The sequence below is a fragment of the Neovison vison genome, chromosome 2, assembly GCF_020171115.1.
Source record: "Neovison vison isolate M4711 chromosome 2, ASM_NN_V1, whole genome shotgun sequence".
Lineage (NCBI taxonomy): Eukaryota > Metazoa > Chordata > Mammalia > Carnivora > Mustelidae > Neogale > Neogale vison.
This window is the reverse complement of record NC_058092.1, coordinates 50,881,498-50,909,295: the sequence shown is the minus strand read 5'-3', so window position 1 is coordinate 50,909,295 and position 27,798 is coordinate 50,881,498. Positions and strand designations below refer to the sequence as shown.

Genomic DNA, 27,798 nt, shown 5'->3' with positions numbered 1-27,798 from the left:
TTTAACCCACTGAGCCACCCAGGCATCCCAAATGATGAGATTTTAAAAAGAAACACAAAATTATATAGACTTTAGAAAATAAGGTATGTGAAGCAGTTTAGCCCAGTGATCAGAACAGTACCTAGCAAATTTGACAGTACCTAGCAAATTTAAAGGAATGAAACTACAGATTTTATTTCAACTATTCTGAAATGGGGCTTCCATGGGTTAGCTATCACTATAATTTCCATTTCAGGAAATAATAAATTTCTGAGCTTTCAGTTTTAAAATTCTTGCTCCTCTAAAATCTGATCTTACTTTGTCCTTTCTGCTTTACTGCTTGTAACATTTCTTTGCCTCAGTGGACTCCCACATTTGGAGCTACCAGACTCCTGCCAATCCTACCAACTTTTCCACCTCAAACTCTTCCAGAGGGGTTTCAAATCATTTTGTCTCTCCACTTACATGCATCTTCTCCTTTGAAAAAGATTATAAACTTTCTGAAGGCAGAGGTACCACTGGTGTTATTTCTCCCCCAATTTTTCTTATCATCATAGTAACTGAGGCTACATCATACTTCCACCAAGCCATGAATAAAAGCACTCCACACTGTCTAGAAAAAGGGTTTTACTATCTACAAAATGGGAATGAGACGACTGACTTGGCACAATATATTCAGAATATACCATATGAATTCTTCACACTATGCAAGTATCTTAGAGCCCTGTCATAGCATAAATGTAAAGGAAAAGAGATTAACTGAATATTTGTGCCAAAAAAACCACATAACTATCTAAATAAGAAAACATAAAAGAAACAAAGAAATTGTATTTCTTTCCTTTCCTCCCCATTGTATTCACCAAAAAGTGGTAGTTTCTCAAAAAAAAAAAAATCTTAAATGATACTTAATTTTTGATACACTACTTCCCCAATTTGAATTATAATACTCTCTTTGTTGAACACTGGATCAATGTAAATGGTGAATGTTCGACCTATACTTATATGCAAACATGAAATATTTTAAAGTGGCCTGTTTTAAAACCACCTATACCAAAGCAACATAAACTCATTTAAAATAACATGATTCCAGCAAGTACAAAAAAAGAGTAAATTCTCTGCAGACTGAGGCCTCATCTTTTATTTATCATTCTATGTATAACTATTTGTAAAATATGCCAGAAAGAGACATGAAATAGAAGGATGTTTTTCAAATTAACCAAATGCAGAGCAGTGAATATAATATGAAGACTATTACAAAGCATTAAAATATTCTGGAGTTAAATGTGTTCTCACATTTAAAGGTAAACAGAAACCCTTAATAAATCTTGAATGTGTTTGTTCTGAAAATCATGAACATTTCGTCCTGAGCAGGAATATGGGAAAAGTAACTTACACTTAACATAAATATTTGTCTACTTATGAGACACACTTACTGCTAATAACATAAAAATGCTTTCATATATTACTGGAATAAAATGCAAAAGATACATAAATTCCTACTGACTAGACATACTCTGTGCAATTTCTGAAAAACCCACTGTGGGGATTCATGAGGGTTCTACTGTGGTTTATGAAGCTGGACAGTGGCAACTTTAAATTGGTGAAATAGAGATTAATAAAATTATCAGGGACGACAGGTCACACTGAGGAGACTAAAGCAACGTATTTTCAATCTGAAGAAATAGATGTTTAAAATGGAACTTCCTCAAATAATAGGAACACTTGAACAAACTGCCCCAGGGAGTCTGAAGAGAAGCAGGTAGGGTCCACCAAAATCCAAGATCATGCCTATCGTTGCCTTGTCAATACAAGTTTGAGGAAGGAGTATTGAAAAAATGGCCTTTCAACAACTGAAACCAATTCCAACTATAAAAGAAAAAGAAACACAATCAGGACAGTTGTCACTACAGGGAATCTGTGACGCATCCATTTAAGGGCTAACATTTCTTCCAAATCAAGATCACAAAGCTGGGTACTAAATAGCTCAGAATGCCAACAATGAGATCTTCAGAAACTGTATTTTAGGCAAAAGAGAAGTTCTTGCTCAATTATTTTGACAGCATAGCCGAGAATAAGGTTTGCTAGCTTATCTCAGGGATGCAGCATATATTCTGCTATTGCAGTAGAAACAACCTAATTTACGTGTGCACTGCTGGGGAAAAAAAGGCTATAATGTTACGTCTATTCCTTGAGTTAATAGTTGCCTCACTCAGGACGTAACAAGACCCTCCCCCCATTATACCTAAATATTCCACATCTTACTTGGATAAAAAGCTCTGTTAATAAATTAATTTTCTAAAAGTCAAGCAAAAACATACACTAAAACGTATCTAGTGTATGAATTTATATCAATAATCTAGCAATGATTTCAGGAACCGTGTGTTAACAAGGAAAAGTCCCTGGTAATACTTCCAAGCACTGAGCCCCACCTCTAATGAATTTGAATCTGTAGGTTTAGATGAATGAGACTTCGATCACAATTAGCAAATAATATTTAAGGTGCTATTGTACAATTTAGAAAAAGCAGCCTTTTGTTTACTACTAGGATTCCTTAATGATATTCTGCTTTCATGCACAACAAAATGCTGAATGGTCAGTTTTTAAAAATTAATCAGAATAACCTTGTTCTAATGTAAATCATCTTCCCTTCTGATTATGGTGAAGTCACAAATAACAACAATAATAATAAATGTCCAGGAGATCTACCTCTCGATTACAATTCTGAAAGCAGAGGATAGCACAGGAACACAGTGTTAAGAATTCTGGCACCGAAACTCACTAGTATATTCCTGACAGTCTGATAAACTGCTCTACTTTTCAAAAACATCGCAGGGAAAATTCCAGCTACAATACACATGAAAGGAAATTCTGAGAGGTTTGTTTCTAACACACAATTGCCTGGCACATGCATCTGTCCCCTCACTCTTTCACTAAAGAGAAATGCCTGAGCTTACAATGGTTCAAACCTTTACAACAACATTCTGCACCAACACTAAAACGGCTTCCGATTGCATTCCGAAAGAGCCACAGATCACAGAGGCACACAGAGCTTACCTGGGAAACCCCCTTGGACCATTGCTGTACCCGTGTTCCCTTCAAGGTGTCTGCATTCCTGATAAACAGTCAGTGCTGGAAGCAGCTCAAATCCTCACCAGACTGTCCTCTCTCTTCTGCCGACCTTGGGCCTATTTTTTTTTTTTTTCTCCCCCTTGGATTTTATTCTCCTTAAGGGCAAGTTGTCAGTCTATTTCTATCATGAGAAGCAATCAATTAAGCTAATTTCAAGCTACCACTCAAGTTAACAGTCCCATCTGTCAGTAGGTAAACGCTGCCTGGAAAAGTATGCCGGGAGAGGCAAAAAAATCCCTGGTTTCCCACATCTGACCCTCGGATGCTTCACGCTGCCGACTGTGGCACTCAGTTACCCTGCTCACATCGGGATGATTGCTCTATTCCAGAGCAGGAGGCAAGATCAACACAACCATTTATTTTGTGGCCAGCTTCAATTAATATCATTTTAATGACCCAGTTTCCCTGCTGAGAAATAGTTCAGGGCATGAGTTGCATCTTCCGAATGCAGATGAAAAGGAAACAGGGGTGGATGTTAGCCTCTCTGAAGTGAATGAAACAGTCATCAACTTACTGTCTCCTTACTGCTCACATCACTGAATCATTTTTATAACAAAGAAACTGGTGAACCGCACTGAACGTGCAGTCTCCCTAGCGAGATTCGTTTGCATCTCAGCAGTGTTTTAAATGTGCAGGAAAGATCCGGGTTAAGCAGTCAGGTCTACAAGGTAGCTTTTTGGGGGGAAAAATCATGAAAAAAAAAACCCTGAAGCTTCAGAGAAATCATTAGAAAAATGGTTGTTGTTTCTTAAACTTTTTTTAAATGCTTCTTTGCATCCCTTCCTCCTACCCACTCCCAGCACACCAGAACAGAATCATAACCAAGTGCAATTATTTCATCATTATCTACCAATTACTACAGTGTTCTCTATCCTTTCTTTGTAAAACGCAGAATATAAAGTCATCTACCTGATCACCTGTCATACGGATGAGTAATATTAAAGCCAAGAACACCTGAACATAATTTAAAGTGTTCTCAAAAGATCTTAAACAGGGACGCCTGGGTGGCGCAGTTGGTTGGACGACTGCCTTCAGCTCAGGGCGTGATCCTGGAGTCCCGGGATCGAGTCCCACATCAGGCTCCCAGCTCCATGGGGAGTCTGCTTCGCTCTCTGACCTTCTCCTCGCTCGTGCTCTCTCTCACTGTCTCTCTCTCTCAAATAAATAAAATAAAATCTTTAAAAAAAAAAAAAAAGATCTTAAACAATACAATTTCTTATTTATAGTTACAATAAATGCATCCAAATTCTATCAAGGGCTGAAGCCTTGGGAGTTTCCAGCATAAAAAATCAATTAAGATAGAAAGCAATATTCACCAGTCTCCAATTATAAGACCAGAATAAGAATTTTACTTAATTTAGTTAATTATAAAGATAAAAGGTTCAGAAAAGGATGATTATAGGAAATGAGAAAAAGAATTTACATAAAACTAAAAATTAGCCTTAATTTCTTAATCTTTCCCCTCCTATTTTGCACTGTCAAAAACAAGAAGTGAAAAAAAGAGAGAGCAAATAAATCCATATATATAGTAAAATGAACATAGAAATATTGCTAGAAGCCACTACTGAATGCTGTCTGCTTATCTGAGGTGAGCATTCTTAACATTCCTTAAATCCTCGATAATAATTGCTGTTGACTGCAGTGACATCTGTTGGCAAGGTAGAGATCAACTACAGAGTCCACAATGATACCAAAAAAAAAAAAAAAAAAATTAAACCAAAAAATCTATTAGTTGCTCAATAAATCTTATTATGACCCTGCTTCATGTTAAAAACTGGCTTGGTGCACATAGGATGGCATGGGAAGGGAAAACTTAAATATGGCCCTGAACATCAAAAGAGACCAAGATTCCATTCCTGACCTTGCAGTAACTAATTTTGTGACTTTGGGCAAATTAATCACTTCAGGAGCAGAGGGTGTTTTAGGATTCTTATAGAATTAGTCAGACCAGAGAAGTTTTAAGGTTCTCAAATTCCAGGATCATCAAGGAAGATATTAAGATTCTATTATTGCCTTTTTTTTTTTTTGTCTGTTTTTCTACCACTTTTTTTAATTTTTATTTTTAAAAATTTCTTTTCCATGTCCCAGAATACATTGTTTATGCACCACACCCAGTGCTCCATACAATGCATGCCCTCCACAATACCCACTGCCAGGCTCACCCAGCCTTCCACTCCCCTCCCCAACCAAACCCTCAGTTTGTTTTTCACAGTCCACAGTCTCTCATGGTTCGTCTCCCCCTCCAACTTCCCCCAACTCCCTTCTCCTCTCTATCTCCCCATGTCCTCCAAGTTATTATTGCCTTCTTCAAAGTAATCTGCTATTGGATTGCCCTCCTCCTTTAACACAGATCTTTTTATAGTAAGTTTTAATTATCCTTTACAGATGTGATTTTTTTTTTTAAAGATTTCATTTATTTATTTGACAGAGACAGAGAGATCACAAGTAGGCAGAAAGGCAGGTAGAGGGGGAGGGGGAAACAGGCTCCCTGCTGACCAGGGAGCCTGATGTGGGGCTCCATTCCAGGACCCTGAATCATGACCTGAGCCAAAGGCAGAGGCTTTAGCCCACTGAGCCACTCAGGTGCCCCATACAAATGTGACTCTTTAAAAAAATTTTTATTTAGACATAATTGACATATAAAGTTATATTAGTTTTAGGTGTACAGAATGATGATTGCTATTTGTATATATTGCAAAATGATTTAGTTAATACTATCACCAGATACTGTTGCAAAATTGTGATGAAAAATTTTAAGATCTACTCTTAGCAACTTTCAAATATACAGTGCAGTACTATTAACAATGTCCCCAAGCTGTACATTACATCCCCCAGACTTATTTTATACCTGGAAGTCTATGCTTTAAAAATTTTAACCTCCTTCACCTACAAATGCGATTCTTCAATTTAAAATTATGTCTAACTCTGAAATAATTTTAACAGTTTTAACAGGCTTTATTTAATATAATTCACATATTAAATTCACCTGTTGCAAGCATATATTTCCATGATTTTCAGCTGACTCAAAGACGCATGCAACTATCACCACAATCTAGCTTCAAATCATATAGTAGGTAGTCTTTTGCATTGGTCTTCCTTTAGTTAGCATCATGGCATAGATAAGTGTTTTGCTTTTTTACTGCTAAGTAGTATTCCACTGTGTGGATATACATTATGTTTATCTACCAGTTGACGGACATTTGGCTAATCCTGCTTTGAACTATTAAGAATAATGCTACAAAGAACATTCGTGTAGAAGTTTTTATGTGGACATAGGTTTTCATTTCTCTTGGATATATACCTAGAAGCAGAATTGTTAGATTGTGTGGTAAACTTATATTTAACTTTTTTTTTTTGGAGAGAGAGAGAGAGAGATCAAGCATGCATTGGTACACACATATGCTGCGGGGGAGTGGAGGAGCGGGAGAGGAAGAGGGAGAGAATCTTAAGCAGGTTCCATGCCCAGCCTGGAGCCAGATGTGGGGTTCAATCTTACAACCCTGAGATCATGATCGGAGTCAAGATCATGACCTGAGCGGAAATCAAAAGTTGGATGATTAACCCAGTAAACCACTCAGGTGCCCCATGTTTAACTTTTTAAGAAATAACCAAACTATTTTCCAAAATAGTTGTACCATTTTATATTCCCACCAGAAGCGTATGAGAGTTCTACTTGTAGTGCCCATCTATTTTTACTAAAAATTGTTTTGTGAGGGACACCTGGTGGCTCAGTCAGTTAAGTGTCTGCCTACCAGGGTCCTGGGATTGAGTCCTTGCTCAGTGGGGAGGCTGCTTCTCCCTCTGTCTTCTGCTCCCCCTGTATGTACACTCTCTCTCTCTGACAAATAAATAAAATCTTTAAAAATAAAACCTTAACAATAAATAATTCTTGTGAATGAGTAGTGGTTTTAATTTGCATTTCCCTAATAATTAATAGTGTTGAGCATTTTTATGTGCTTATTAGCCATTTATGTATCTTCTTTAGTGAAATGCTATTTCAGTTTTGTCCATTTTTAAAAACTGGGTTGTTGTCTTACTCAACTGGGAGACAAGATTTTTTTCTTCCAAACAAACATATTTTGTTATACAAAGTTAAAGTGGATTAAATAAATTTGAAATTAGAAGATTTTCCTCAAAATTCCCCTCTCAAAGTAGTTGTGTACATGCTTTTGCAATTTTATCAATTAAAAAATAGTAAGGATTCTGCAAAATTCAGCTTTGGGTGTAAAATTTGACTACACTCTGCTATTCAGCATTGGCTTCTGGAAGGCTAAAGATCTGAGAGATACACGGATGTCATTTAGGTCCCTCTGCACCCATGCAAGATTAGTGATCCTGGGACAGCATGGATTAACAATAGAAAATAAACTGTGTATTAAATGGCAGTAACTCAAACAAGTAACTCAAACAAGTTTTTATTTACTGTTAATTCCAAGGTTAGAATTCTTGATGTAGGGGTGCCCGGGTGGCTCAGTGGGTTAAAGCCTCTGCTTTTGGCTTGGGTCGTGATCCCAGGGTCCTGGGATCGAGGCCTATATCAGGCTCTCTGCTCAGCGGGGAGCCTGTTTCCTCCTCCTCTCTCTCTGCCTGCCTCTCTGCCTACTTGTGATCTCTGTCTGTCAAATAAATAAAATCTTTAAAAAAAAAAAAAAAGAATTCTTGTAACTTAGTGAAAAATTTCTTTATGTGACTCATATGTTGAAATCTCAGCTGACTGAAGGACAAATGTTCATAACTATAAGAGTAACATACTACAAATAATTAAATATGAGGGTGAAAGTTGTTACCATTTTGTACGAAAAATTAAAATTTTTTAAAAGATTAAGTTGGAAAATATATTAACAGTTAATGTGAATATTAAGAGAATTAACTCTATAAAGAACCTTTGTGAATCAACAAATTCATAAATATTTAAATACTGCAAGGCAGAATAAGGAAGATTAAGTCATGTCATAAACTTTGTAGGATTGTTTAGCAAACTAGCAGTCACATTAAAGTAATCTTTTTTTTTAAAAGATTTTTATTTATTTATTTGATAGAGAGAGATCACAAGTAGGCAGAGAGGCAGGCAGAGAGAGAGGGGGAAGCAGGCTCCCCGCTGAGCAGAGAGCCCGATGTGGGGCTCAATCCCAGGACCCTGAGATCATGACCTGAGCCGAAGGCAGAGGCTTAAACCACTGAGCCACCCAGGTGCCCCTAAAGTAATCTTTAAAAGCTATATTTTTAATTTTTAAATTCCATTTGGACCATGAATTTTTGTCAAAAAATTTTCCTGTATATTTTTCCCTACATTGGGAGAAATGAAATAAAACATCAACCATGCAATAGTAACATTCCATTGACAGAAAAAAATTACAACATCGTACACAGATACTTCTGTGATAATTCTACTTTTGATCCAAAGAAAATAATGAAAAGAAAGAGAAAAATACTCAAGAAAAAGGAAGTGTTCCAAAATGCCTTTCTCTTTCAGTGATCTCAACTGAAAGTGGAAGAGGAGTAAGAATCACAACATGCAATGATGATGAGGGAGCAGCCCACTTGTACAGAGCTGTTAATGAAGTACTGCTCCTACATGATAATGTTAAACTTTAAAACCTTGTACACATTTTAAAAAATTAAGCTATAGTAAGGTTTAGCAAAACTTTAATATATACATATACCAGAAATTTCTTTCTTTTTTTTTTAAAGCAGGCTTGTGGAGCCCATCATGGGGCTTGAACTCATGAGCCTGAGATCCAGACCTGAGCTGACAACAAGAGTCAGATACTTAACAGACTAAGCCACTGAGGGCCTGCAGAAATTTCATTCTGTATTGGCAATATCTGGCAAACACTGAAGAGCCCTGTATGACTACTGATGATGATAAAAGAGAAGCAGCTAACATTTCTGGAATACTTCGTATGTGTCCCTTCCTATATAGATTTTATATACATTGTCTCTTCTAGGGTCTCACAGCATCTCAGTGAAAGGAGTCCTGTGATATCTCCATCTTACAAATGAGGAATCTAAATGAAAAGGATGCAACCTGTTCCAAGTCAGATGGCTACAAATGTTTAGAGACTAAGTGACTTAATCAAGGCTTTATTACGTATTAGTTGCATATAATACATACTGCTATAATTGTTATTAGTGAAAAATGCGGCAAAACACATTTTCATAGGTAAATACACCTATACATACACATAGGGAATTCATGGGCAATGAATTCACTGAAAATTGAATTATCCAGTCAAAGAACATGCGCATTTAAATTTTTTATACATGCTGCCAAATGAACTCCAAAAAGAGGTACAGGAATTCATATTCCTGCCAACAGTATGTAAGTACTCCTATTTTTCTAAAACCTCTCCAAAAATGAGCAATATTAATTTTTAAAATCCTAAGTTATCTGGTCGGCAAAAAAACCTGATTTATTAATTTATATATCTCTCATTATTAGCGAGGCAGAAAACACTTTGTGTTTGTTGCCCAAATCTATTTCTTTTGTCTGATCTCTGCTTGTTTTTCAACTGATGTTCATGTCTTCTTCTGATATGTGTATATATTTATGTATACGTATATACTTTTTATTATCCCCCTACTCTTCATACTCTTTTTTACACATGGATAAACTATTTCTACATCAGGATATAAATTTTGTGGGAGAGTACCTAAGATCATTTTGAATATTTATTGGAAATGATACTATTTAAAGATATATTTATGGTTATAATGGCTTTCAGCTATTATATAAGGGAACTTAATTTTCCTTTGTAGTGTTGATACAATAGTATGAAAAGCCTTTCCTTATACCAAGATTACATTTCTGAAAATCCTATACAGACTTTGTATAGTTTCAGTTTCTAGAAGCAAACAATATTCAAAATTAATTTCTAATTTTGATGAGAAATGGAGATCTCTCCATTCTCTTCCCCTAATTATTATATATCCCATCATTTATTGGATAGTCCTATTTTTGCCATTTCAAAAAAGCTTATTTTTTATGTTCTTAACACCTGGGTTTATTTCTAGACCATTTTTATTTGCAAATACTAAATGGATTTAATTATTTCAGGCGTTTTTTTTTTTAAGATTTTACTTATTTATTAGGAGAACAAGCAGTAAGGAGGGACAAAGAGAGAGGGAGAAGCAGGACCCCCACTGAGCAGGGAACATGATGTTGGGCATAATCCTAAGACCCCAGGATCATGACCTGAGCCGAAGGCAGCTGCTTTGAGATTGAGCCACCCAGGGGACCCTAACTACTGCAGTTTTAAACACTGTTTCTAATCAGAAGGGCTACTGGCACTCTGGGCAGGGTAACTCTTCATTGTATGGGACTATTAAAATGCAATGCTCTTGGCCACCCAACTAGTAAATGACAGTAGAATCCCCCAACTGTTTAGACCAGGGGTAACTGGCAATGTGTGGAGACATCTTTGGTTGTCATCACAACTGGGGTGGGAGAGTGCTACTGGCATCTAGTGGGTAGAGACCAGGGATGCTGTCAAACATTCTGCAAACAGCCTCCTTGCCCCACCCAACAAAGGAATCATGTGGTCAATCATCTGGTCAAAATGGCGACAGTGCCAAAGTTGAAAAGAGCTGACTGAGACAATGAAAACACTCCCTCTCCTTTCTAAAAGCTCCAGGTTCAGTTTGAAAACCACCAGTTTAGAATATATTCAGATATGAGGAAAGACTTTTCAAAACTGTCTAGCATTTCACTTCCAAATCAATTTTCAATCACAGACTATATATATTTAGGATTTGGATTCAAATGATCTTAAACTTACAGACTAATTTAAAAATAATTGAAACCTTTAATATACTTACTCTTCCAATCAGGAAAAGAACACGTTTCTATTTACCCCACAAATCTTCTTTAATAAAGTTCCACAGTTTCCTTTAAAAAAGAAACTATAGGGATTGTCAACCTATGGTCCATGAATTCTTAAATGGACTTCAGGACTTCTAAATAGGCAAAAATGATGCCTATTTAAAATGAGGTAAGGGGCACCTGGGTGGCTCAGTCGGTTAAGTGTCTGCCTTTGGCTCTGGTCATGATTCCAGGGTCCTGGGATCAATCCCCGCATCAGGCTTCCTGTCAGCAGGGAGCCTGTTTTCTCCTCTCTCTCTGCCTGCCTCTCTGCCTACTTGAGATCTGTATCTGTCCAAAAAAAAAACTTAAAAAAAAAAAGCCACTGAGCTTCATATTTAAGTAGACAAATTACATAATACTGTGGATTTTAGCTCCATGAAGCTGTAATTTTCTAAAAAAGCAACCCCCTCTAAACTTATAAATACTATGACTCTGAATAATTTGCTAATACATCACATTTCAGAGGGTCTTAGCTAATATACAGTCTTTGAAAAAAAATGAAAGAAAACAGAGTAAAACATGAAGATGCAAAGTGTTAGTAATCGAATTTTTATTTGCATGGTACCATTCACAGGATAATTTGATTATGCTCCAGAGCCTAGATATATACTTTTTACCAAATATTACATATGACATAAGACTTGGTGGGGGTGGGGAAGGAATCTGAGCAAAAGATGTATCAGGGTCAATAATTAAACTGGGTCCTTTCTGAGAGAGAGGGTAAAACAAAATACCTAAGGTGCGTATGCTATTTTAAAAAGTAAAGTAGGGGACACCTGGGTGGCTCAATGGGTTAAGCCTTTGCCTTTGGCTCAGGTCATGATCTCAGGTCCTGGGATCAAGCCCCGCATCAGGCTCTCTTCTCAGCAGGGAGCCGGCTTCCTCCTCTCTCTCTGCCTGCTTGTGATCTCTCTCTCTCTCTCTGTCAAATAAGTAATAAAACCTTTAAAAATAAATAAATAAAAGAAAAAGCCTGTCAGAGGCCTCTTCAGCCTGTGGTTCCATTCACATCTCTGCTGTATCACTTAAAAGCCAAGTGTCAAAGAAGTCAATGATATTCTGAGTTTCTAGAGCCTAATATGCATCAAGAGACATGTCTATTGTATGATTCTCACTGCTTCTTTATGATCACTCTCTTAGAGGTTACAAAAAGTCTTTCCAAAACCTTCTGCTCCCTGATGTTTAAAAATGTAGTTGAAAGAATGAATACCAACAGGTTAGAAAGGCTGGGTGAAGTAAAAGCATTTTATGTCTGGGATCAAAAGTGAACAAAGCAGGACTTCTTAGAGGCAGTGGCTTCTCCCCTTGGGAGATGAGGGGTGACATATTGGAAGAGAGAAGGCAAGCTGTTCTGGACCGAAGGCTCTGAAATAGATGGATGGTACAGCTCAGTAGAAAGGGTCTCTCGAAAAGACTTTGAAAGCCCTATGAGTACACATGAATTTTTACTACACTCCTGCCATCACTGTGCAAGTCACATACCCTCCGTCAGTAATTTGCCCTCAATACTGGGTTTCTGTAACATGCCAGGTCAGAACAGAGGATTACTGGACTCCCGGACCATGAAGGGAAAGACAGATATCAAACTGGTAATCACAGAAATGATCACATTTTGTTAAGTGCTATAAAAACAATATAAGAATACTGATTAGAATAAGGAGTGGGGCAAGGTTTTCCAAAGACGGTGAGATTAAGCGGAATTCGGCAGAAAAGAAGATGTCCTTCCAGAGACTCTTCTGTACATCAAATGAGAAAGCCATTTAAAGACTTGGGGAAAATGTAGGACACACAATAGGTACTCAATAAATTGTGATCACAACTATATAGTTACTAAAATGGTGGCATTAAAAATGCATAGAAAGCTGCAAATGTGGGAGAAATTGAGAGTGAAGATTCATCTAGGAAGGGAGATAATAAACATAGGTGAAGTTTTAGTCTGGGATAAGGATCTTATGAAAAATTAAGAATATAAGGAAAAGGTCAGCCTCCAGGAAAAAACACATTTTGTTTTTCACAAAAGATTTAAAGTGCTAGTGGAAAAAAGACATGGTATCTTTTTTTTTTTTTTTTTTAAGATTTAATATTTCAGCGAGTGTGGTGAGGGGGCAGAGGGTGAGGAGAAGCAGACTCCCCACTGAGCTCAGGGCCAGGACATGGAGCTCCATCTCACGCTGAGATCATGACCCGAGCCAAAATCAAGAGCTGACACTTAACCGACCGTGCCACCAGGCTCCCCAACATGGTATCTTTCCAACAGTCAACCAAAACCAGGTCAGGATATCAGAGAGAAGTTATGGCTAAAAATGAAGATCTGAAAGTCACCATGTGATAGATAGTGAACTGAGTGACACTTCATGCCCTCAGTGATCCTGAACCTTTGCAAGACCTTTTACATGTAGGTATTAAATAAAGACTGTTACCACAAAGTTAAGTAAAGTTCTGTACCATTGGTAACCTCTTTTAGACACATCCTGCAGGGCTAATAACGGCAGTCTTTCCATAGGTAAGCACTTATGTAGATGTTGTTAACTCTTAATTGTTTCATAATGTTTCATAACCTAAACTCTTAATTGTTTCTGCTTAATTAACATTTAAGCACTTTTCATTCAATTGATGGATACAGACCCTATCATTAGACACCAGAGTGTCATGAATGATGTCCAACTATGCAACATAAGGGATCTATGATGTAAATACCATCATGTATCACATTTTCTATATTAGTTTTGACATTTAATTCTTTTTTCTAAAGATTTTTTTTTTTAATTTATTTGAAAGGGCACAGGTGAGAGAGAGCATGAGCAGGGGGAAGAGAGGAATGGAGAGGGGCAGAGGGAGAAGCAAAAAACCCACTGAACAGGCAGCCCAATGTGGGGCGTGATCCCAGGATCCCCGGACCATGACCCAAGCTGAAGGCAGAGGCCTGAGTGACTGAGTACCCAGGTGCCCCAACATTTAATTCTCATAACAATCTCTATAATCACTCATTTATCAAGCATTCTTTTTCTTCTTACCAGTTTTATGTTGCTAAGTTCAATGGTTGCTTCCATGATTCTAACCTCCTCCAGCTCTCAGGATCATTCCAGAGTTGGCCCCTGAAGTTCAGGGACAAAACCCTTCTTGCAACACCTTCTTTTCTTAAACTGCCTAACGCCACCACCTCCCGGAAACACTGTTATGCGAGGAGGCTCCTCACAAGGCCCAGGCTGGGTTTGCTTCCTGTTGCTGTCTACACATCACTCCTAGGCCAACTCACCAGCTACCCTGACTTTAAACAACGGCTAGATCAGTGGTTTTCAGAATATGGTCCCTGGATGAGAAGTATCAGCATCCAGGGAAATTACTAGAAACAGAAATCACTGGGTCCTTCCAGATATCAACAATCAGAAATTGGGAGTGGGCCCAGCAACTTGTCCTTTAACAAGCTCTGCAGGTCCCTCTGATGCACTCTGAAGTTTGAAAACCAGAGTTCTAGATTAGTGTTCATACTACAGGCTGTGACTCATTAATCAAGAAATAAATTGAGCTGGGGCACCTGGGTGACTCAGGCAGTTCCGAGTCTGCCTTCGGTTCAGGTCATGGTCCTGGGGTCCTGGGATCTAGCCCCACTTTGAGCTCCTTGCTTGGTGGGGAGCCTACTTCTCCCTCTACCTGTCCTTCTTGTGCTCTCTCTCTCTGACAAATAAATGAAATCTTGAAAGAAAGAAAGAAAGAGAGAAAGAGGGAGTTGCAAACATCATTTTAAAAAATGAAACAATAGCAAAATTATATTTTTCCTATGTTATAAAAGTAGTATTTTGTGAAACCTTTGTTTCAATTATATATGCACTAAGTCTGTGTATACACATCTATACTTGGTTGTTAAGTAAAATATAAGTTACTGTGGATCACAATCTGAAAAAAAATCTGATCTATAGGACTCTGGAGGCCAGCTCTTTTGTATGTCTGGTTCCTTCTTGTCACTTAGGTCTTATCTTGGCAGGCCTTTCCCATTGTACTTAATGTCGACTCCTCCAAAGCATTTATTCTCACACTATGTTGTTTTGTCTTATTTAGACTATTTATCAATATTTTAACTATCAGATTGTTTATAATCTTTCTCTCCCACTAGAATATAAGCTAATAAGAAGAGAGATCTTCTTCCTTGCTATGTTCCCAATATCTAGAACTATAAGGCCCTATTTAGCCAGAGCAGCTCCATCTTGGTTGAACAGCCATTTTGTTGTTTATGCAGTAAAACTTAAACTAACCCTGCCTCCCCCGCCCCACCAGGGGACTTCCTTAAAAGCAAGTCTGGGAAACTAGTAAAATATGGTCGACCAGTCCCAAGAAACAGAGCCCAAATACAAGGGTGGGTCAGGCCAGGTGGAGACATCCAATCGCTATCTCCTTAAAGAATGTGGGCCCTGCCTTTTGGGCGCCTTTTGGGTGCCAATTCTGACCAAGGTGATAGGCTAATTCAAATATCTACTATAGGGTAAACTGTAATTCAATGGGCCACCCACGTGTGACCTAGCATGACTATGCAACTTTCTCTGTGTGTTACAATCTCATTGGCCACTGTGTGTGGCGAGGCTCAACCACATGGCCATTGCCCTTTAGAAGTTAGTTTGTGAGGCCAGGAGGGGTCGCTTTCTCTAAGAGGCGGCCCCGACCGGTCGGTTTGATTCCCGATGCTTGGCGCAAAATAAAGCTTTGCTTGACCTTCGCTTTGTATCAGTCTTGCTCCTTTGATCACGGACTCTAAGAGAACAATGTCTGCCCACATATAATATCCACTCAAGAAACATTTTCTTGGCGGGATGAAGTTTATGACTAAGCAACTCACCAAAGCTCACCTAAGTTAAATTATTTTTTTAAGGATTGTATTCATTTATTCATGAGAGACAGAGTGAGAGAGGCAGAGGGACAAGGCTCCTCATGGACCAGGGAGCCCGAGGATCAAGGGGATCACAGGGATCACAACCTGAGGCGAAGGCAAATGCTTAACCGACTGAGCCACCCAGGTGCTCAGTTAAAAGTATTTTAACTATACTTTAAAATCCTATGTGTCTCATTCTGTGAACCCTCTAATGCAATTACCACGTCCTGGTGGGCCTAAGGCTTGGATTCCAGCCGTCCACTTCACAGTCCTGGACTATGGGGAAGTTAGAAAATCATATTTTCACAACAGTAAAAAGAAATACTTACTTTTGAGACAATAAGAATCTGATAAAACAGTGAACCAGTCTACCCTTAGTTTTGGATGGAGGAATAGAGTAGGCATTCAGTAAGAGTTAAGGAACACAGAAAAAGCCATGGGGGACTGGGACGCCTGGGTGGCTCAGTTGGTTAAGCAGCTGCCTTTGGCTCAGGTCATGATCCCAGCGTCCTGGGATCGAGTCCCACATCGGGCTCCTTGCTCGGCAGGGAGCCTGCTTCTCTCTCTGCCTGCCTCTCTGCCTGCCTGTGCTCACTCTCTCTCCCTCTCTCTCTGACAAATAAATAAATAAAATCTTAAAAAAAAAAAAAAAAAAGCCATGGGATCCATTTCACAAAGAAACAGAAGAAAGCCAGAGGCTTTGGGCTCACCTACATTTTAAATGTGTACTATCTAACACCCCATACAGTTCAAACTCTTCTGAAGAAAGATGTACAGTGAATTCAACAGAAGTTAAATGGGAAGGGGAAAGTATGCTGAGAAGGAAAAAATTAGGGAGCAAAACAAATGGTAAGTCATATTCATGGCCCAAATATATTTGCTGGAGAACCTGTGAAATGTTACAATTAGAAGATGATCTAGGAATCAGAAGTTTTTTCTGTATGTAGTGCATATCGGTGTCTTCCCAATCCCCACGAATGCTGTCAATGTGTTTGCGCACGTGTGTGAACACACAGGTACCTAACCGGAGCTCTGGGGAAGGTGCTGCTGTCCCACCTTATGGCCTCATAGTGATACTCACTAGATAACCCCAAGCATTTTGTACCTACTTCTGCCACAGTAAATGAGATTTAAGTTAATGGGAAGTACACAGGAGAGAACAGGCTCTGGAGTCAGAGAGTCTGGGTTTAAATTACATTTCTAACTGCTGACCGGCTGAGTAACTTTGAACATATTCCTTAATTTCTCTGAGCCTCAGTTTCCTCATTTGTATAATTAGAGACCTCACAGGCTGGTATGTCGACTGAGTTAGCAACACACAGAACCCTGGCACATCGACACCAGAGTGCTGACTAGGTATCACAGTCCTCACACCAAGCTCTTTAAATGCTTTTCTCCTCAGATTCTAACAATCCTTTGAGGAAGGTTATTGCAAGACATCCCTTCCGCCTATTACAGAGGAGCAAGTGTGAGCCATAAAGGGGTTAATTAACTGGTCCATGAATTCACAACAGAACAGAACTAAGATTAAAACACAGTCTTGGTCACATGCCTAAATCAGATTTCCTAATGTAAGGGCCTATTTAGCCATCCCATCTGGTTAAATAGTGATTTTGTTTATGCAGTAAAACTTAAAACTGTCTCTACCCCCTTTCCCCCTAGGGGACTTACTTAAAAACAAGTCCCAGAAACCAGTCCCAAGTAACAAAGCCCAAATACAAGGATGGGTCAGGCCAGGTAGAGGTATCCAATCAGTGGGGGCGCATACTGTCTCCCTAGCTACCAAGGAGTATGGACCCGCCCTTTGGGCGCCTTTTGAGCGCCAATTCTGACCAAGGTGATAGGTTAGTTCAAATGATCTACTATAGGGTAAATTGTAATTCAATTGATTCAATTGGTCACTTATGTGTGACCTAGCATGACTGTGCAGCTTTTTCTGTGTGTTACAATTTCACTGGCCACCTGTGCGTGGCCAGGTCCAACCACATGGCCTTTGCCCTTAAAAGTTAGTCTGTAAGGCAGAGAGAGGTCGCCTCTTCATAAGAGACGGCCCTGGACAGTCAGTTTGATTCTCGATGCGTGGTGCGAAATAAAGCTTTGTTTGACCTTCGCTTTGTATCAGTCTCGCTCCTTTGATTACGAACCCAGCACTAACAACTATGCAAATTCTAGCATCCCAGAAATTATGAATAACCAACGAGCTATTCCCACTCTGCTGTAGCTGTCCTAATACCCGTCTCAGAACAAGGGATTATGTTCCACGTGCGCACACACCTAACAATCACCTCCATCACATGTAACTCTCCAGAAGAGGTGGTCAGCCAAGGCACTAGGCACATTGATTAAATTTTGTTCTGGGGGCACCTGGATTGCTCAGTGGATTAAGCCTCTGCCTTCGGCTCAGGTCATGATCTCAGGGTCCTGGGATAGAGTCCCACATGGGCTCTCTGCTCAGCAGGGAGCCTGCTTCCCTTCCTCTCTCTCTACCTGCCTCTCTGCCTACTTGTGATCTCTGTCTGTCAAATAAATAAATAAAAATCTTTAAAAAAAAATTTTTTTTGTTCCGACACCTTTGTATCCTCCCTTCCAGGTTGGTGACCCCCAACAAGAAAAAAGAAGCTATGTTTTATTTCTTTCATGACAGACTTACTTAATACTGTTAGTAAAAAGCAGTTGGCTTTCAAGAGAGAGTTGTTGAATGAAGAAAATAACGCATGAGAAAGGGCTCTGTAAAACCAAAGTGCAAATCAATTCTTTTATAAAACCAACCAAATGGTTATAAACATATTTATTGATATTCAAATTTATAGACTTCCTACCATATTTAGAAAAATGTCAGTTATAAAATCAACATAATAATAATTATTAGTAAGAGCTATAATACTTGTCGAAATTTCATTACACGGCAGGATAAAAGGCTTTATCACTTTATTATAATCTTCATCACACCCCTCTAAAGGAAGAACCATGATTTTTATAGAAGAGGGCATTCTGAAGGTCATACACTAAGAAGTGATGCGGCCAGAATTTTAACTATTTCGGTATCTGTATCAAACTCTTTTTCTAAATTGTGGAAGGAACAAGATCATTTTTAAAAGAATATATATTTAAAAGAACATATACACACACACATATACACATATACATATTTCACAAGTCATAAAATCCACCCATTTAATTTATAATCCTGGGAGTTTTACTATATTCGCAAAATGTGCAACCATCACCACAATCTAATTTTAGGGTACTTTCATACTCCCCAAAGATATTCCATGTACAACAGCAATCAGATCTAAGTACATATACTTTACATGCATAAAAGAAATGCAAATTCTTTTAAATAAAGGCTCCATTAAATATATGTACAAATGTATATTTGATACATCTAATGCAAAGAAAAATCATGAAAGGAACTCTAAAGGAGAAAATATGACTGGAGTCTTTTCTAATTTTGCCTTAGTAACATCACCAGCCGTTTGAATAGAGCAAGTAATCAAGACCTGACACACATATCCAGCTCAGATTATTGTAGGTCAAACTGGAATTAAAGGACTTCTTAGCATTTCTGTGTTCACAAACAGTAAGGCTAGGAGGCAATGTAGAGAAAATTGTGTGTAACGCATTGCCTTTGTTATTCACTCTAATATTATATTAGTATTAAGGAGTAAAGTTTAGGGAAATAAAGTAACAAAAGTTAAGGAGATACAACATTTTCTTTTCAGCATAATATGCTTATACCCATTTTCTAAGAACCCACAACACCACATTTGATAATCGACAATACTCCCCAAAGCTCAATTTAATGAACTCTGCATTCACTTCCAAAAATGAAAAGGAACTCACTGTTGGTAAATGCATATTCTTCCTCATTTTCGTCACTGTCATCAGATGGAGCTTTATAAGGAGGTGGCAATTTCATTGGAGGGGGAGCAGTTCCTTGTCTCTGAAAATGCGAAAGTAGAGAGAAGGGTTAATGGCCTTTGCACAATTCTCTTCCTCAGTGACAAACAGCCTAAAAAAAGTAATCTGGAAATATTTTGACTGTATCCAATTTCAGTCATATAACCGGCACTGCAAAACAATTTGTTTTCTTATATTTAAACACAGCGTTTAAGACTGTTGACCTAACCAGAAGAACACATTCCTTTCCCTAGTCAGAAAGTCAATTACGTATATTTTGTTAACACTGTTACCAACCAACTAATGCAAATGAAAGATATTTGAAAATAAATGTAAAGACTATCCACTGTATTAATTCTACATTTATTTAAACTGTATTAAGTTGTAGAAGGTACAGATTTCACTCTTGAAAAAAAATAGCTGAAATGAAATACCAAGATTTTCTAACTCAATAAATATTCATCTGCAATTTATAGTCAACACACATTTTAATGTTTTCAAAAAGAAAAAAATTCTTTATGATGACTACTCTTTATATTTCTGGGTAAGTGTTCTTTAAATTTACACAACCAAATGAAACATCCCATAAATATTTGGTTCAGACTTAATGAAAGCAGAACAAAACTCAATGATCAGATTACCTTCACAGAACGTAGACATTTTCTTGAACGCTGGGAAAAATAAAACATGCTAAAGTTTACAGAGATCCAAGCTGCTAAAAAGAATAGGAGCTGATATACCCAAGCACTCCACAAATACCAAAATAACTGGATTAAGATTTGTTTTGCTCCAGGGTTTCAATAGAGTACATTCAATTATGCTTTATAAGACAAAACCACTAATGGCAGGATACACTCCAGTAAATGGAGAATGACTGGTCCATTACAGAAAGCAGGCATGTAATAAATTCCTCCAAAGCAGAAAACACTATCTGGAATCCATAAACAAAAACACACACCCAAATTTATTTAAGATAATGCTAACCAAAGCAGCACTGCATCTATCTGTAGAAAATCCAAAAATCAATAAAAGGCAGGAGCGATGAAGAAAGAGAAGATGCCAAATACAAAATGTCTATTAAGCAACAAAAGAAGACAGAAATGTGATCATGCTCTGTCTTTATTCTTGCTTGGAAAACCTCAGAAGTGAGTTAAATGAAGAGTAAAGAAGGTAAAGGAATTCCTTTCAGTAAACCTTTCCCTCGGAACCAGATCATTCTAGGTCACAAACAATACTTAGAACAAGGACAGCCAGCTTTTAATATTGAGACAGAAATCTCTTTAACGGTATTCTAAAAACATGTTTAAGAGGAAACTGTTTACACCACGGATTTATTAAAATTAACTTCTACCAACACTCTCGAGAATATAGGATAAGCGTGTCTTGGTCACCCTGAAGTTTGAATGTGGGTTGCCATATACCTGGGGCCTCTTTCTACTGCACACGAGGGAAGGTTGTGGGCAGGACCTGTCGCTCTCTGTGACAAAGAAGGCTGGAGCAAGGGACATGCAAGGAGGCCAGATGAATGCAATCTCCATGAGGGCAGAGAACAACGATGTGGTATCCTCAGCTCTGAGAGCAATGCCTGGTACAAAGAAGGCCTCCCTGAACTACATGCGGAGTGAGTAAGGAACTGGTTGTCAGTCATGCTTACTAGGTCTTCTAACAATGTTCTGTTCCAGGAAAATGACAATGATGGAAAAATTCTTGTCCAATAGCAGTGCATATTCATTTTGTTTGGTGGAGATGCAAATTATTTTAGTCCTGTAGAAAGGATAACTCCAAAGGTTATAGTTTTATTGCACTGTAAGATGTAAATTCAAATTGTATCTCAATTTGAATATAACTTGTTCTTTCTTTGTTTTTGTTTTGTTTTGTTTTGTTTTAAGATTTTATGCATTTATTTGACAGACATCACAAGTAGATGGAGAGGCAGGCAGAGAGAGAGAGGAGGAAGCAGGCTCCCCGCTGAGCAGAGAGCCCGATGCGGGACTCGATCCCAGGACCCTGAGATCATGACCTGAGCCAAAGGCAGCGGCTTAACCCACTGAGCCACCCAGGCGTTAAGATTTTATTTATTTATTTGATACACAGAGAGAGAGAGCATAAGCACGGAGGCGGAGGCAGGCAGGGGAAGCGGGAGCAGGCTCTCTGCTGAGCAGAGAGCCCTGTGTGAGGCTCATTCCAGGACTCTGGGATCATGACCTAAGCTGAAGGCAGATGCTTAACCAACTGAGCCATCCAGGCACCCCTGCATTTTTTCCTTCAGCAATTAATAAATATTTCATTCTCTCCAATTCTCTCTGAATCAGGCTGTCTTGTTGGCTCCCTCATTAATGAGTTAAGTAAATAACTGTACATTTTGCATAATTTTATACGTCACATTTTCTTTTCCTGAAATTATACTTTGACAGTTATGGAAGTCCCACTGAGATGTTCAAGTAGACTCACCTTCCAGAAACAGTTAAACAGGGATGCCTGAAATAGGCAATTCATGAGCTACTTAAGCCCATATACATGATTTCTTGGCATCCACAATAAATCCCCAGTGGCAACAGAACTTGGTATTTTTGATTCTGTTTCTCTTATTTCCAACGCTATGATTCCGTTTCTGATACTAAGCCAAGTTTGGCTCTGATTTGCACTGGGGCTCTAAGTTATTTCCTATGGGTAGTAGCAATAAGTAGAGTTTGGTTTTATGGTCTGACAATGTAGTGGTATTTGAGGATCTACTGTATATTGGTTCTATAGGGATCTATTCTCTACAGAGTGAGACAAGGGCAAAGGTCGTTTAATCTATGTTTGCCTATTGGTGTTTTTTGTATAACAGATCTTGAGTTCAGTGGAAAGAATAGCTTTTTGACATAGAGACCAAGGGGCTTGTGTGTTTCTGGGTCTACATGTATAATGTGGCTGAAGCACCAGGATAGAAACTGAAAGCACTCTGTGTATCGGAAAGCCAGGGAAGCCTTTACCTCTCACTGCAAGAAATATTTTCCTACCTTCAGAGGGTACTCATAAATTAGGGGAAAAAACCTTTTTGATCAGTTCGTAGAGACTAATGAGGATTAGTTAAAACTAATATTCCCAGGGTTTTCCAGAAAAAAAAAAAAAAAACTACACTCGCACTACCTTAGATGTTACAGCCTTTTAATTAAAAACCCAAATCCCTTTTAACAGAAACAACTAACTCAGAAACATTTCAATGTAACAATCCAGATTCACCATATCAAAGCGATTTGGTGATTTAAATTTAGAAACCGTTACATGTTCTGATATCCTTGCTCTTACTGATGTGGAGTATAAAGCAAAAATATGTAAGACTAAAAAACATTTACACCAATGCTGCATGATCCCCACATGTCTACATGCTATGTATGTACACAGATACATAGAAAAGAATATCACAAATATTTACACACTGCAGAGTACTGTCAGCCAATTCTAAGACCTAGTACAATGTGGGATATCATGCTGGGACACTCTATTATCTGTTGCTGTTAAGAATAATCAAAGAGCGCATCCTGTATCACTCTAAGCGCCACCAGTAGAATCACAAGAAATCATTTTGAACTTGGCAAACACCTTCATGAGGTCCCTTAGTTCCAGGCTCTAGCATGTCCAGATTTCCCACTTGAAACAGATGTGTGTCTTCACATCAACCTTACGGAGGAATAATTTATTCCCTTTAAGTACTTACTTGGGACAGACACATTTTTTTAAGTTTAACATGACTGTATTTTTAGGGACGATTATATTTGGTGGGAGACGACACTTTCCTCTGGGTAAGACATAAAAAGAGAGCTAACAGCAGGAGACTACTTCTGTGAACGACCATCTCCCACTTGTTTTCATTGTCTGTGACTGCTTTAAGACAAAGGATATATGAAGAAACCCTGAAGAAAATTTTAGAAGGAAAATACCAAAGAGTTATGGGTATATAGTTAATATTAGTATGTTTAGGACACCTGGTGACCTGTCATTTCACACTCCATGAGGATAAACAGCACAGACAATAGTGAACTGAGACAAAACAAGAAAAAAAAAAAAACCCTACGGATTTATTCAAGACCCGTTTTTTTTTTTTTTAAGATTTTATTTTTATTTATTTATTTATTTTTTAAAAGATTTTATTTATTTATTTGACAGACAGAGATCACAAGTAGGCAGAGACGCAGGCAGATAGAGAGGAAGGGAAGCAGGCTCCCCACTGAGCAGAGAGCCCGACGTGGGGCTTGATCCCAGGACCTTGAGATCATGACCTGAGCTGAAGGCAGAGGCTTTAACCCACTGAGCTACCCAGGCACCCCATTATTCAAGACCTATTTATGTATTTTTTTGGTAACTTAGTTTCTTAGTCACACACTCCTTTTTTTTTTTTTTAAATGTAAATGATGTCAAGCCAAAATTTCCATTTCTAGCCTACACCTGTCCTAGTAATTGGTTTCAGGAGCTTTTATTTTTTTTCCTCCTCTTTATTTTGGGGGTGGGGAGTGAGGGTGGGGAAGAGCGGAAGGAGAAAGAGAGAGAGAGATAATTGCTAGCAGACTGGAAGCTGAGCATGGAGCCCCACCCCCCACCTCCCCTGCTCTCAATTAAGACCTGAGCTGAAAACAAGAGATAGGCACTTAACTGACTGTGCCACCTAAGCACCTCATTTCAGGTGCTTTTTATCGTCTCTCTCTCTCTCTTTTTTTTTTTTTCAAGATTTTATTTATTTGACTGAGGGGGGGAAGAGAGAGAGAGGAAGAGACATAAGCAGGAGGCACAGCAGAGGGAGAGGGAGAAGCAGGCTCCTAGCTGAGCAGGAAGCTCGACATGGGGCTTGATCCCAGGACCCTAGGACCATGACCTGAGCTGAAGGCAGACACTTAATGGAAACACGCCCAAGTCTCTTTTTCGATGCTCAGTAATTCTAGAAAAAATGCACTGCTTTTGTATTAAGGAGGAATAATGCATAAAAGGAATTACTTTTAATGATGATACTTTTAAAAGAGATTTCTGAAAAGATAATATAATTTGTAATCATCTGACCTCCCAACTTTGGGAACGTCCCCTGCCTGTGCTCCTATAGCATCCTGCGTGTGCTTTTGGCACCATAATTGTACTTCTACTTCACTACGTGTCACGTTCATCAGTGCACCTCTTGGAAAAAAGATGCTTCATCATTCCAGAAGTTAGAACAGTGCTTGGCATATAACCTAATTTCAGAGAAGACACACAGTAAAGGACATCCTGTAACCACTGAAAACAGTTAAAAAATCTTGTAACCACAGAGACATCATCCTGTAACAGAGATGCAGATACTGGTAGGACCTCTCTCATTGCAATGTTAATTCAGTGGTTATTTTCTGCACCAAAAAATTCAGCTGGACCGACTTGTAACTTTTGGTATTACCAAGCTACTACTGTATTTTTAAAATTTGAATGCAAATATCTTTGCATTGTATTGAGATTCAATTTGGTTTAATGGAACAGGCCAAAGTTGGTAAGAACCATATATTTATCTTTTTCCTTCCTGGGATCTTATGTGGAATTATCCTGCATCAACTAAATTACCTTGTTCCCCAAAGTAATTAAATTAGTGGCCGGTTTATTCATCTGTGTGCAGTTATTATCTGTGTCCCCACAGGCCAATCCCTGTCTGCTTCCTTTATGAGGTTATATCCCCAGAAGGCTGCACCGTCCTAACTGCCACACTATATATAGGATTCCAAAAAACATTTGATGAACAGTCAGATCTTTGAATCAAGATATGAACTGACAAAAATTCCAGCAACAGGATAGACTAAATATTCTGAGACTAAATTAACCGCAAAACGATGACAGATAAACTTTCAAAAACATGCTTTTGTAACATGACTAAAGCCAGAAACAACCATAAATCTCAAGTCATAAGGTAAAATGGGGCACAGGAAGGCAGCATTTGCCCAGAATGCATGTGCCCTTCCTGGGGACCTAAAGCCAGAGATGTTTTGTTTTGTTTTCAGGATCCTTTATTCATTCAACAAGTACATACTATGTGTCTACGAGGTGCCAGGCAATGTTTTGGGCAATGGAGAGAGAGTAATGATGAGACAGATGAGCTCCCTATCTCCAAGGGGCTTCTTTTCCAGCCCTTTCAGATGTCACATTTTGTGGGTCTTCATGTCTTGTCCCCAGATTGCTTTAAGATAGCAGTCAGTGAATTCCCCTTTGTTTGCCTTGCCCCACTAGAATGGAAGGCAGGGAATTTTTTGTCTTTAAAAACTTCATTCCAAAAAAAAAAAAAAAAAAACTTCATTGCCTACTTGTGATCTCTGCCTGTCAAATAAACATTTATTTATTTATTTATTTATTTATTTATTATTGAGAGAGATAGAGAGATCACAAGTAGGCAGAGACACAGGCAGAGAGAGAGAGAGAGGAAGCAGGCTCCCCACTGAGCAGGGAGCCAGATGTGGGACTCGATCCCAGGACCCTGAGATCATGACCTGAGCCGAAGGCAGAGGCTTAACCCACTGAGCTGCCCAGGCGTCCTGAAAAACTATACACATTTTAAAATACAATTTGAATTGAATTTGTACAATTTGAATTTATCATCCTAGTCAAGATGAAAAACTTAATCATCGGTCCCAAAAGCTTCTCCATGCCTCTTTGTAATCCCTCCCCTTTCCTGCCCCATTACCTGGCTCCCCATTCTCTTGAGCTACTAATCTCCTAGGTTAGTAATCAGCATAGATTTTTATTTCTAGACATTTAATTCCTGTAAATAAAGGTTGTTACCTCCCAAAGGCTGAGAAAGATTTCTGCAAGTCATGACCTGGATCATGCCACTAACTAATACTTCTACAAGCAACAACCATGGTCTTCCAGAACCTATAGTATTATCTGGGTCTACTCGTGACTGCCAAAAACTACACAATCCTGAACACGCAGCATATGCTACTGCTATTCTGATTAAAAATGTGATTAAAATCTGAATTCAAACAAGGTGGCCAACCAGGTTAAAACACAACCCTCTAATTATAATTGATATAATCTATAATTTAACTTTGCTTTTTCTTATCCCTTTTAAGAACGCTGTGCCCCAAATCTTCCAGGAACCTTGACTGATCCCTGAGTACATTTCTGCAAATAAAGGTTTCCCAAGTGTTCAATTCAGTTACTGTTTTTTTTCCCCCCTTTAACAGGGTGAAACCTACAATGGATAAAGTTTAAAAAAAAAAAAAAAAAAAATCATGGGCGCCTGGGTGGCTCAGATGGTTAAGCATCTGCCTTCGTTCGGGTCATGATCCCAGGCTCCTGGGATTGGGTCCCACATCAGGTTCCCCGCTCAGTGGGGAACCTGCTTCTCCCTCTGCCTCTCTCTCTCTGTTTCTCATGAATAAATAGAAAAAATATATATATTTTAAATCAAACAAACCAAAATCTTGACCACAGAAGATAGTATAAGGATATTTCCTGGTCTTGGTCTTAGCTTGAGGTAGAAAAAAGGAAAAAAGGTATTCCCTCAGAATTCTTTACAAGCCCAGACTCTCTCAGGTTGGAGACCTGAATTCATTCTGTGTGTGGCTTAAAAATTTCCAAGCTAAAATCCAGGCAAACATGAAAATAAAGTTGGCAGAGATTCAGCGATACTAGGTGACATAGATGTTAGGACGTTACTAAATAATGCCACATATGAATAAAGATAGTTTAAAACTTGCAGACACCTAATAAATTAACTTGAAAAAGTAGAAAATAAAAACTGAAAAACTACATGAAAAACAAACTAATTTTACTATCAAAATGGGAGATTGCTAGATTACCATGATCCCCCCCCAAGAAAACAAGTATGCAGAGTACCTGAATAAGTTAATTAATTAATTTGCTCTATTGACTTTGTATATAAACCTACACCCAATTAACTGTCATGCTAGGAGTACCTGGCTGGCTCAGTTGGTAGAATGTGTGACTCCTGACCTTGGGGTTGAGTTTGACCCATGTTGGGTATGGAGATTACTTAAAAATAAAATCTTCCAAACGAAAACCTACTATGCTATTCAGAGATATACATTTATAATAATAAATTTATAATAACAAA

General features: G+C 38.4%; 1 protein-coding gene across 2 annotated transcripts in view; it reads right to left on the bottom strand.

Moving 5' to 3' along the window:
• PATJ (PATJ crumbs cell polarity complex component) overlaps positions 1-27,798 on the bottom strand; it is a 367,374-nt gene that overhangs the window by 184,389 nt on the left and 155,187 nt on the right. For both annotated transcript variants that reach the window (XM_044238351.1, XM_044238352.1), the window contains exon 27: positions 19,677-19,776. In XM_044238351.1, coding sequence (XP_044094286.1) covers positions 19,677-19,776 — 100 coding nt within the window. The remainder of the gene's footprint in view (positions 1-19,676; positions 19,777-27,798) is intronic.